The sequence below is a fragment of the Fukomys damarensis genome, unplaced genomic scaffold (assembly GCF_012274545.1).
Source record: "Fukomys damarensis isolate Sample0158 unplaced genomic scaffold, DMR_v1.0_HiC HiC_scaffold_4, whole genome shotgun sequence".
NCBI lineage: Eukaryota > Metazoa > Chordata > Mammalia > Rodentia > Bathyergidae > Fukomys > Fukomys damarensis.
Genome location: NW_022900916.1, coordinates 66,905,653 through 66,918,446, shown reverse-complemented (window position 1 = coordinate 66,918,446; position 12,794 = coordinate 66,905,653). Strand labels below are relative to the sequence as shown.

At 39.2% G+C, this 12,794-nt stretch overlaps 1 protein-coding gene across 8 annotated transcripts in view; it reads right to left on the bottom strand.

Moving 5' to 3' along the window:
• Positions 1–12,794, bottom strand: part of LOC104868217 (ATP-dependent translocase ABCB1) — a 301,331-nt gene that overhangs the window by 147,889 nt on the left and 140,648 nt on the right. For 4 of the 8 annotated variants that reach the window (XM_010632884.3, XM_010632883.3, XM_010632882.3 and 1 more), the window contains 5 exons: positions 10,561–10,722; positions 9,396–9,566; positions 8,655–8,801; positions 6,578–6,682; positions 4,646–4,723 (listed from right to left, as the gene is read on the bottom strand). In XM_010632884.3, coding sequence (XP_010631186.1) covers positions 4,646–4,723; positions 6,578–6,682; positions 8,655–8,801; positions 9,396–9,566; positions 10,561–10,722 — 663 coding nt within the window. Of the gene's footprint in view, positions 1–4,645; positions 4,724–6,577; positions 6,683–8,654; positions 8,802–9,395; positions 9,567–10,560; positions 10,723–11,237; positions 11,368–12,097; positions 12,496–12,794 lie in introns of those variants that run through there. The other 4 variants (XM_010632885.3, XM_033758684.1, XM_010632892.3 and 1 more) reach the window with 3 other exon arrangements.

The following is a 12,794-nucleotide window of genomic DNA, read 5'->3' as shown; positions in this document are numbered from 1 at the left end:
TTGAATTTTGGGAAACTTTAATGGTGCTGTCAACTTTGAAAAAAGTTATCGCAATTTACTGTGTTGAGTTGGCATTGTACAGAAATGGACAGCCACATTGGTCTAGAAATGATAATTTTTAAATTTTTATTATTTTTTTCCATTTGTACAGGGGGAATGCACTGTATTAAATATGTAAGGTCATATCTATGTAGGTTTGATTATAGAAACTAATAAAGTATTCTCCAAATAATGAAAAAAAAAGAATAAGATAAGACTACAAGAGCAAGAAGCAATTTAAATATGTTCAGGGACCATTTTCATCTTCAGAATTAAGGATTATTTTAATCTTACATCATTGCCTTTTCTCTTTTATTTTCCTTTTTAGTTTTATTTTAGGATTCCCTATTTTTAATGTTCATACAGAGATTTCTTTAACTAAAATACCCAATAGTTTCTCTGGTGTGAAAAACTATAGTAGTACACAGGATCCTAATGAGATAATTAATAATGTGAAATAGGAAGTAAAGGGCTAAAGGTGTAGGGAAAGTGGGAAGGGTGGGGGAAAGGTAATACGGGAGAGGAAAAAAATATGAGAATTGAAAAAATGGAAATAAAGTGTTTGTAAATGGGGAGGGGAGGAGGGGGTAAAGGGAGGGCAGGGACAATGGGAAAAATGAGAATCAAGACCTATTATGTAAGGGTACAGAATCCCAATAATGAATGTAACTGTATTGTATAGCTAGATTGTACCAATAAACTCAATAAAAAGAAAAAAAAAGAAAAAGAAATGGAAAACATCACACAAATCAAAACAAGGACAAAAATCACATAATCATTTCAGTAACGCAGAAAAAGTCCTTGGCAAAAATATATTTCATCATGCTAAAAACGCTGATAAAAATAGGCACAGAAAGAACTTATCTCAACATGATAATTCATTTCTGACAAACCTACTGGCAACATCATACAAACAGGGGAAAAATGGAAATTATCACCTCTGAAATCAGAAGTAACACAAGCGTGTCTTCTCATCACTCCTGTTCAATATATTACTTGAAAATGTATCCAGGGAAATTATAGAAGATAAAGAAACAAAAGGGGTACCTGTGGGAAAGGAGGAAGTCAAATGATTCTCATTTGTAGATGACACGATCCTTTGTATAGAAGACCAAACACTTTACCAATAGACTCCTAAAACTAATAAATTCAGCAAAGTAGCAGAATACAAAATGATACACAAAATTCATCAACACTCCTGTACATAAACAATGGAAGAAAGAAATCAGGAAAACAATCCCATTCCCAATAGTCTCAAGAAAACTTAAACAACAAGAATTAACCTAACCAAGGAAGTGAAAGACCTCTATAACAAAAACTATACTACTCTGAAAAAAGAGATTGAGGAGGAGATCAGAAAACAGAGACATCTCTTCTTCCTGGGCAGACAAATCCAAAATTGTGAAAATGTCCACATTACCGAAATGATATACAGATTAAACACAATCACAGTTAAAACAACAGCATTCCTCACAGAATAAGAAAAAACAATCCTAAATTTTATATAGAACTAGAGAATACCCAGAATACCATAAGCAATCCTGAGCAACAAGAGCAAATCAGGAGGCATCAGAACCCCCGATCTTAAGCTGTATTACAAAGCTACCATGATTTAAAAGGGGGTGGGCAGGGGACCAGCACAAAAGCATTCGCATGTGTACTAATTCCTCATGGTTAGTGTATGTATTATGTACCACAAACACACACTAATAAAAATTACATGAATTTTAAAAGACACTTCTTGAAACAATTCTTTGTCCCAACCATGATTTCTACATGTTGGGCAGAACAATGAAGAGTAACAGTAAATTTGCTGTTTATTCATACAGTCCAGGTTTTATAGAGAGAAGGCATAATTACCTATACATAGATCAGCTCAGGTGGTAAAAATGCTATAAAGAGACATACAGCAGGGTAAGAACAAAGAAGCGAGGGAAGATGCTGTTGGAGAAACTGAGGAGGGAATGGAAACACACTCTCTGTGGTGACATTTCAGCAGAGACCTAAATGAAGGACGGCACGAGTATATTCAAAGAAAGCATGAAACACACCATGAAGGCCCTGGGCAAAGCCACACATAATCGGTTCATACACTAGCAAGAAACCCTTACCGGCTCCAGGAACCTAAAACAAATTTTCTGTGTATTTGTAAAAGATGCCTTTCCCTCTGCAAAGATTTGTCCTCGTGTAACTCTCTCTCGCTCATACAACGATCTAAAGAGTGGCGTATATACTGCATGAGGGACAAAGGTATACAATGTAGGGTTTCCGTGTAACAGAAGTTGTCAGGGATGGGGTTTGGGAAGTAGGGGAGGGACACGTCACGTCGGCCTTTAGATAACTAAAGATTCCAGTCTTCACCTTGGAATATACATCTAGCTGGCGGGTTTGGGACACAGGGATGTGCTTTACCTTGTATTTTAGCAGAACAATCCTGCCTGTTACGAGTGAAACTACTGAAACAGAATGAGGCTGGGATGATGGAACCAGGTAGGAGACTGCTGCAACGTTAGGCACAGAGAGGAGTCACCAAGGTTTTCAGCCAAGGTGACCTGCAGAGTGGTGCCATCAATTACTGATATGGACAAAGAAGGGCAGGGAGGGGAGAACAGAGTGAAAAGTTCAAGGGGAAAACGGTAAACTGTGAGGCGTTTTCTACACATCCAAATGAAGAAGGTGAACAAGCAACAAGGGTAACTGTAGCTCAAGGCTGAAGAAATGAATTGGAGTTAAATCATCAAAAAAATCTTATCTAGCCTGGGATTTAGCTCAGTACCCTCAGAAGCACAAGGTCCTGAATTTGATCCCAGGTACCTAAAAAATTAAACAAAACTAAAACAAATCAACCTCATGCAGATTAAACTTTGACATTGAATATGACACAGAATTTCCCTTGTAAAATTGTTTATATTTTTAATACGCATATATAAAATTATGAATCTAAAGAATGAATTATATCTGTCACCAATACTATGATCTCCAGTGAGTTACCTGCACTGATGATTTGTATATAAGCAGCAGCTTATCATTTTTGTAGCCTTCATGAATTTGCTCCTTAGTATTCCCAAGTGCTTAATTTCCTCCCCAGTGGAAAGTAACTCTCTCTAGGACACACACGATCCGGATGCGAATGCCTTACAAGCAGTACTACTGATGGCACGCAGAAGGCTTTAGTATGCTCTTCCCACTTAACAGCTTACCGAGAGGGCATCACGCAGTCTGTCAACTCGGCTCTCAGAGGACAACGGGCCTGGGACTTGGCCCTGAGCCTGCTGGGTAATGGGACACTTGGCGCTGCAGCAAGGTCAGCCTTCAGCCCAAGAGGAATTTCAGTTATAAATGTGGTTAGATCTGCAGAGACCAGGGAAGGCCCCCATCCAACAGTGCTCCCTTAGTCATCAGTCATCCTGGCTGCACATGTCCCTTGCTCCAGTTCTCAAAAACAGGACAATTTAGAAGATGGGACAGGACGACAGAGGCAAAGCCAGCCAGGAAAATAGGAATGTCCTCCAGAAGTCTTAACAGCACAAACATGTTTCCTGTATGGGGTTCCGGCACCCCTGGCACATCTGGGGCAAAATTCTAGAGAATCGTCTTATTCAATGGCAAGTGATCAAGGATTTTAAAAATGAAAGTTTTAAGTTCCATATAAGATTTTCTTGAGTATTAAACATATTTTCCTGTTTGAATATGAATGTTTTTATGTTCTCTAAATCTTGTCTCTTTCTTTCTTCTTCTCCTTTTTTTTTTGCTCCTGGGGATTGAACCCTTGGTTTTTGCACTGAGCTACATCCCTAGACCTTTTTAATCTTTATAGTTTTAAGACAGGGTCTCACTAAGTCACTGAAGTGCTCAAGCTGGACTTGAAATTGCAAACCTTACCTCACAGATGCCTGGCATTACAGATATGCACCACCACACCCAGCACCCCTACTTCCCATTCTACAGAAAATATTCATACTATCTGCTGTCTGGGTTGCAAACATGCAAAATGTGGGAGACCTTCCATGAAGTCATTATTAGGTCAGTACATGCAAGCATGAGTAGTGTGTTAGTCTACTGACTCACAGACATGAGGAAGTGAGGAATGAGCCATGGTGGTAAGTTTCATTTTGTGGAATTGAAGAACACAATGGGTACCTCTTGTACAAAAGAGGAGGAAGAATCCTGTGGTCCTGGAGGAAGGAGGAAAGAAAGACTAGGGAAAAAGGAGGGGCAATGAAGATCACTTTTGCCTACACTCCCTATAAATGATGAAACAAAAGCTGGAGGTGAATCGAATCAGCGGGCTCCACATATCAAAGCAGTGCAGGGTCCTGGGACTTAGCTCAGTGGTGTCACCACCTGCTTCCCAAGTGCTAAGTCCCGAGTTTAATCCCAGTACCAGGGGAAAAAAAATAATTCAAAGCAGTGTAGACCCTTGTGCTCCTCCCCTGCAGTACACAGACGGTAGGACATCAGCCTCCCATGTCCCCTCTTGGAGATGGCAATGAGGGACAAGCAGTACAGGAGCCAAGTTCCAGCAATGACATTGAGCACCACCGACTGCACCCTAGGACTCAATGGGTGTCCCACACGTCCCTGGGTCAGCCCTCAGCACGCATACCTGTCTGAGCATGGACCTGAAAACCAGGTACCGCAGCCGCGTGGTGAGGATCTCTCCAGCTTTGCCAAATGTGAAGCCCTATGAAGAAAAAGAACAGGTCACACGGGAGGATCGTCAGAGACTCAGCCACAGTTTTACAGACAAAGTGAACAAAGACTTATTATGAATCTCTTTAGTTATGCTGTCTTCATGTCCTGAGTTGGTTCATTACATTCACCTTTCATGGTCATTTTGACTTTGGGGAAGAGCCAGATGTTGCATAGTGCCAGATGCAGTGACTAAGGGGGATGAGGACACACCATGTTTTCATGAGCCTGTCTTTCCACTGGATGACACTCACCAGCACCATTCACTGTACTTTTTTTTTTTTGGTAGCGGGGATTGAACTTGGGGCCTTGGGCATCCAAGTTTCTGTACTTTTGATTATACCCCATCATTTAGAAAGTGGTAATAATGATGGGATAAGTATTTTTCAAGTAGGAGAGGCCATCTGGTGTATCTTTCACTGCAATAAATTTTGTTTAATTTAAACATTCACTGTATTTTTCAATCACTACGTGTATGTTGGACAAAATATAGCCTCTTTAAAAATGTTTCTGAAAAACCTGAATTATCTATATGTAGAAGACTGAAACTAGATCCTTATTCATGTCTTGTTTAACAATGAATTGAAAATGGGGATTAGCAAATAATAACATCCAAAAGGTTGAAACTGCTGAATGAAAACATAGGGAAACACTTGAAGTCACTCATAGGCACAGGCAAAAATTTCCTGAATAGGATTCGAATAAACAGGAAATAAAAGCAAGAATCAACATATGGCCAGACATGTTGGAGCATATCTTCAATCCCAGCACTCGCGAGGCTGAGGAAAGAGGATCACAGTGAGTTCGAGGCAACCAAGGCTACATAGTTCAGGGCCAGTCTGAACTACAAAGCAAAACCTTGTCTCAAAAAAAGAAAAAAAACTCAATATATGATATTACATTACATTTAAAGCTTCTGAACACACACAAAAAAATGAGAGTGCAGAGACAGCCTACAGAATAGTAGAGAAAATTTTTGCCATTTGCTCTTTAGATACATTAATGTCTAGAATGTATAGTGGCTGGACATGGTGGTGCATGCCTGTAATCCCAGCACTTGGGAGGTTGAGGGAGGAGGATCGCTGTGAGTTTGAGACCAGCCTGAGCTACACAGTGAGTTCCAGGTCAGTCTCAACTACATAGTGAGACCCTGTCTCAAAAAAGCAAAAAAAATTAAAAAAAAAAAAAAAAAAAAAAAAAAAAAAAAAGAATGTATAAAATCTCTAAAACTTTAATATCAGAAAAGGAGGGGCCAGGGGACAAGAAGGGAAGTAAACAGAATTGAGATGAATTACATACAGGTACTAATTCTCCATGATGCATGTATTCATTATGTACTCCAAACATGCTAATGAAAATTAAAATATAGATAAAATAAACTTCTCCTTTAACTTGTTATTTTCAGGTGTATTGTCACAAAAAGCTATACAGTTTTATTTCAGCCAAATGATATGCAACCTGTAAAATCTGAATAGATACACAGTTCCTACAGTTTTTACTTGAGGCTTGCCATTCTTCCTTCAGAGTGTTTTTCCTTTAGCAAAAGTTCCATGAAGGAGTTTCACAATACAGGATAAATGTAAACATATCCAGGGTTTCCCCAAAGCCATTTTTGACTCCCACTTGGACTTCCAATCACTACACACGAGCAATCCACTCCACTCCCAGATTTCATCGATATCTCCACACGGGAGGGGGTGAGAGGGAGGATGAGTGAGCAAGGGAGGCAGAGAATGCAGAACAACTAACAGTCAAGTTCACTGAGGGGCGATTCAACTAAAGGGTAAATTACACAGATGTTTACAGATGCCCCCACCATGAGAAAAGTAAAAATGTACACATTTACCTGCAGGAAACATACGATAAAATAGACGATTCCAAGGAGTAGAAACAATAGTGAGAACAGGTTACTGTTCTGCCGTTTGGTTTCATCATCGTTTCTTGCAAACACCTATGAAGAAAATATTTGAAGGCTGTTAGTTTACTCACACTGGTCTGGCACGGTCTGCGCTGGGGAGAGCCTCAGGACACCGGAAATGAGAACTGGCCTCCATGAAGCCAGTCTCCCGGGCATCTACCTGTACTCTGCCTTCCTTAGAGACCAAGAGAGGGCCTGTCATTCACGCACTGACCCAGTGCTTCGCCTGCTCAGGTAACCTCTGGAGTACTGAATGCTACCCTCCTGTGTAAAGTGGAAATCAAACACGTTCCTCTTCCCCTGGTGAGAGCTGCATTGTGTGGCGATTTACTGGGGATACTTCAAGCTATTTCAAGGCATCTGGAGAAAATCTGGTGATCACAGGAAGTGTTCAGTTACTCAGCCCAGGCTTTGCAGAAAGAAAGGAGGTGTGAACCAGCACTGCTTGTACAATGGCCAGTTAGAGAGCCCACGGGGAAGAGCAGCCAGCTCACCTAGCACCATTCCTGGGAACCTTTCTAGAAGGTGGTGAGGAGAGCTACAGAATGTCTTGGGTTCAAGGAAAACTGTGAACAACACAAACATATTTCCTTTCACACAGCCAAATCAGCCTCCTTAGAGAGATCCAATCCTAACTTCATATTTTATTTCAAAAAGGATTTTAGAAGAAATGAATTTTTCTGGACTAGTCATTAAAAAAAAAAAATAGCCAAAGATCACTGTGTTCTTTCTCTGTGCCAGGCATTACTCTAAACAAATTCATGTATACTGTTCCTTTTATTCTCACAACTATCTCTGAAAGTTCCATTTTGCAAGCAGAGTCTGCAGCACGGAGTGACACATTAACTTCCTCAAGGTAACACAGCCAGCAAGAGATAACACAAGAATACAGACCCAAGCAATCTGACGCTAGGTTCACTGTTTACAAAGGTGTGGATGAAGCCAGCCCACTACCTAGGGGATCCAGATCCAAACGTGGATCATCAATACCCAGGCAGTATTTGCAACACAAACCACATGGCCTGAAAACATAAAGTATTTGTTCTCTTACCCTTGGGAGGAAAAGTTTGCTGCACCCTGACCTAGCGTACGTGTTCCAAGAGATCAGACATTTGGGGCCTTGCTATTTTCTCAGTATAAAAAAAATACTTGGCACAAAGAAGATACTGGGTTTTGTTTGTTTATTTGTTTGTAGTCCTAGAGAGTCAACCCAGGGCTTCACACTAAGCTATATTTCTTGATCATTTATTTTTATTTTTTGACAGAGATGAGATAAGATGCCTTGACTGGCATCAAACTTGAGATCTTCCTACCTTAACATATAAGCAGAAAAACATAAATGTAAATATCAACCTGAAATGAGCTAGCCAAGGAACAGTAGACTTGAATAATCCAGCATTTTTCCTGTAAAATCAAAAGTTAGCGTACGGTTTAAGTTTTGTGGTGATCACTCAGCAATATGACATTCTCAAGTATTTCAGTAGAATATTTCAAGTATTTCAGGGTAATCTCAAGGTTTTCAGCAGTATAGTAAGGGTGTTCTCAGCTTGATAGCTGAAAGTCGGTCACTAGAAAGAGTAGGTCTGCCCAGATTATAATTTTCTTATCAAAAAAGCCACCATTAAGACAAAGTAAAACCAATGTGACCATTTCTTATCAACTTCTTTAGGAAGCTGTTGCTTTGTAGTTTTCTTTCCACTACCAGATATTGAAAAGGTTTTGCTTAGAGCCCAATGATGGCAGGATACGAAAGTCATCTTGAGATTCTCACTATTTTAGGGAGCTATTCCACAAGGACCTACAATAGAAGTCAACAGGATAGAAACCAGGACAGAGTTTTCTAAAGTCAGCTTTCCTCTCACCAACTAGACTTCTATTGTATGGTTTCACGTGAAAGGTCATGTTTTTTGCCACAGTGTGTACTAGTACAAATACAAACAGTGCAGTCACTCCGTCATCAGGACTTCTAAGCAAATGCAAAAAAGAATAGACATAAACCAGTTACCCCAATAATCCTTGAAAATATTACTGCAAATGCTGGCTGCAGGCCTCCATTTATAATGGCACAAAACACGCCCACCACAAAATAAGGCCATTCCATTAAATTCAGCTTTAAAATCCTCCAGAAGGAAACTGAAGGTACATTTTCATCCTAGGAAACATAAAACATTACAATAAGCTTGTTTTTTAAAAATTAGTAGCTTATGATGTATAGTTCAACCATATACACAAATGAAAAATAATAAATATACTCTATTTTTTTATTTTGCAATGGGGATGGAACTCAGGGCATTCTACTTTCAAGGCAGGCAGCAGAACCACTCAGCTAAATCCTTGGCCCTGTGCTCTATTATTCTTGGTGGTTTCCTCTTCAAATAAAAGTGCTTTTATTTCAAATAAAAGTACCCTTTCTATTGTTTTTATACCCTTTAGATTTTTCAGAAATGATGTTTCAACAAAGCTTTAACTCTTGGCCTGGCACTCAGAAGATGACATGAATATTTGTAAGTACTGATAAATCACAGAAATTTTAAATTCTAAGTCTACAAATCTTCAGGTGATTTCTTAATCTCAAATTTTAACTGACTGTGAAGTATCAACACCTTGCATTATGAATCATTCTGAAAGACAGAACAGAAGATGCTGAAAAACCACTTCTCGTTCCTGCTCCTACAGGACTGCAAGCCCACGCAGCTAGGAGCCCCGAGGGAGGACACAGGACACAGAGTGCTGCTGTCCTTCTTACTAGCGCCTCTTTTGTGCTCAGCCTTCTCTCTTGGCCTTGTGATGCACGCATACTCCTGCGAGTTGATCTTCTTAGGAGACTGGATCCTGAATCTTTTGAAGATAGCAAGGCATCAATTTCGCTTTTGGATTCAAAAATTTCTTTTCCTAATTCAAGTTCATTTCCTCCTGTCTAAAATAAACAAGAAATATGCATAAGCTGGTTAGACTCAGGAAAGTAATGAAAATTGACAATTAAACATCAGACAGCAAGGAAATGATAATTTAAGTGATAACAAGAAACGATGGTGTTAGGGACAGGGATTTAGCTCAGTTGTGCTGCTGCCTGCCTCGCAAGCACAAGGTCCTGAGTGCAATACCCAGTATGGCGGGCGGGGGGGATCGTGTTAAACCACTATTAGTTTTGGAATATATACTTGAAATTAAAAATGACTGAATAAGAAGGATTGGGCCAGGGATTTAGCTCAGTGGTTACCACCACCTGCCTTGCAAGTGCAAGGTCCTGAATTTGATCCCTGGTACCAAAACAAAACAACAAAAAAAAAAAACAACAAAAGAAGGATTCCTACTGGGTATAGTAAAATAACATGATATTTCTTTCAAATACTTTATCTGGTTGTTTTCATTCTGTAACTATTTGACTTAAATCAAGTTCATTTTGAACCACAGCAAACAGAATACATAATACATAATCAAGACAAAATGTGAGTCACATTTCTCATTTATAATTTTGTAGGACTCACGGTAAAAAACATGAACAAAGAGGTAAAACCAAGATTAATTATCCAAGATATTACTGATTCTAATGATATATTCATTTGAATATGCAATCTATGGATAAAATCATTGGCATAGTTCTCATTCTCTCTAACAGGCCTTGCTTGCATTTTCTACTTGCAACATTTCAGTTCAGTTCAACCACCACTCAAATGATCAGTAGCCATTGTGGCTAGTGGCCCCCATACTGCAGAGCTTACCTTTAATCCTTTTGTATTGTTATCCTTCTTACATTCTTATCTTTTAAGACAAACATTCAACGTTTCCTGACTCCCCTAAGTATTTTTCCTACTTTTCAACATGAGATCAAATAATATTTACTGTTAGCACAAATCACAGCAATATCAGTTTATAACTAAGACAATTTGAGAAAATTCGAGGTACTAGACCTGCATTGTGACAAGTTTGTAGTAAACACCCCTCTCTTTCATGAGTTCCTCGTGATTTCCCTTTTCCACAATGACACCGTCTTCAAACCCAGCGATGACATCAGCATTGCGAACTGTGGACAAGCGATGAGCTATCACAATGGTGGTCCGGCCTTCTCGGACCTAAAGGTGCAGAAATTTGGCTCTTGAATGCACTAACAATCACACACACATAAAGCATTCACCCAATTTGTATTTAACACTTCTTCAGACACTGTAAACTAGAAAAACTGTAGAAGATGGTCTCTGACCTCAATAAATGTACAGTCAACTGATACGTCTTCATCAAACGATGGTTTACTATTGTATAACACATATATCATTTATGTATTAATGTTGTGTATGTCACTACTAAGTGTTTTACTTAACAGTCATCAGTCTATACAATATTTACACTAATGATCAGGGCTGTATCAAAAGTAACAAAAAAACTACAGCCCAGGCAATGACCAATTAAAAGCAGCATAGGCCAGGGCGCTACACTCATATACAAAAGCTGGTGACCAGGATTGTAAGTTGTGCTGTCCTATCTCAAAGTACTATGATTAATCACAGTCGTGATATACCTTCTCTTCCTGATTAAGACAGACAGTAAACATAAGACTACAATTCCAGGCTCTATAATCATATTAACTTACATTGAAATCTTGTTTGTCCCATTTATAAATTTGTAAATTTCAGTATTTTATCATTCATCTGAATGAGGCTCAGTGTACTCTTACGTCAAGGCAGGATATCAGTACTCACTGCTCAGAGTAGGTCTCATTACTAAAAAAAATGCACACAAAGAACTTAGCACTGCATATAGACAAAGTGCTTAATAAATGATATTTGTAATTAAAAGCAAGTGCTCTGTAAATGTTTTCAAATGTCACTTCATTTTTAGTTTAATACAAAACAGGGACAGATAAACAAAAATTATCTAACATTTCTTTAATCTCTGTAAGTATTCTGATAATTGTCACTCTAATATTCTTTCCAGTAAGAAGCAATAGAACTTAAAATATACATATATACAAAAATACCACAAAGAAGATGAAAAAAAAACTATTAAAAATACTGAAAAGAAAAATGTGTGAGAAAAATTAGAGTCCAATAACTAAAGAGAGAAAGCAATGCACCAACTCATTGTCTATCTGGAGAAAATTCATCCACATGAAATTAAATCACATAATTTGTATTCTATAGAAAATTATTTTAAATAAAATCATACAAAACCGTTCTTTTTTTCTAGTTTGATACATACTTCCACTTTAGGATAACAGGAAAACAAAGAGAAGGAAACAAAAAGAAAAATACAGATGTGAAATCACTGATACACTACGGGAAAAGCAGTCTTCATCTCATCTACTTCTAGTTTGGCTCCGAATGTTTACCAAACTGCTTTCAGCTCCTGCTATAATCTACTGAGCACACTGATGGGCTGTTCAAAGGAACATAAAGGGCTCTATCACTGGAGAGAGGAGAACTGTAAGGAATGTGGGTTCATCTTTGAACCTCTGTGACAGAGGTGCCCCAGCACCTTTGCTTACAAGTTCTGCACATTCCCTGTGCTCCCCAGGTGGCCCAGTTACTATCACAGCAGGAAGAGGAAGCACAGTGTCTGCTGCACAGCAGGAGCACACTCTGGCTGTCTAGGGTGAATTAGTCTGTCCTGTACTCAAGCTCTGAAAGGTTGTTATGGCTCATATCTACATGATCCTCCCATGCTTCATGCCCTGACAGGTGGGACTTTTGGAGGTAGTGGGATCAGGGCTCTGAGATGCTGGGCTAAGGGTGCATGGCACTGGATGAACACACTGATTAGGTCAGCGTAGCTCTGGGCTGGCTGAATGGACTTACTGAGGACAGAAGGCCCACCCTGGGTGTGAGTGGCACCAACCAGCAGGCTCGTACCTGAATGGGACAAAAGGAAAGAGAGCTAAGTGCTTCCTGCCTGCCATGACTTGGATTGTTTCTCCTCTACATACCATACTGCCTTGGCGCCAGCCAACTATGGACTGAAACCTCTACACAATGTTAGGTAAGATAAACCTTTCTTTCTTCAACTTGTGGGTGGTTGGTATTTTGTGACTGCAATGACAAAGTAACTAAGATAAAGGTAAACCTTTGTTGATAATCAATGACATTTCAAGCCTGACGTAGGTGAATAATACCATAGACTTTCTGCCTCTATCTTGCATGTTTTTTCTTTC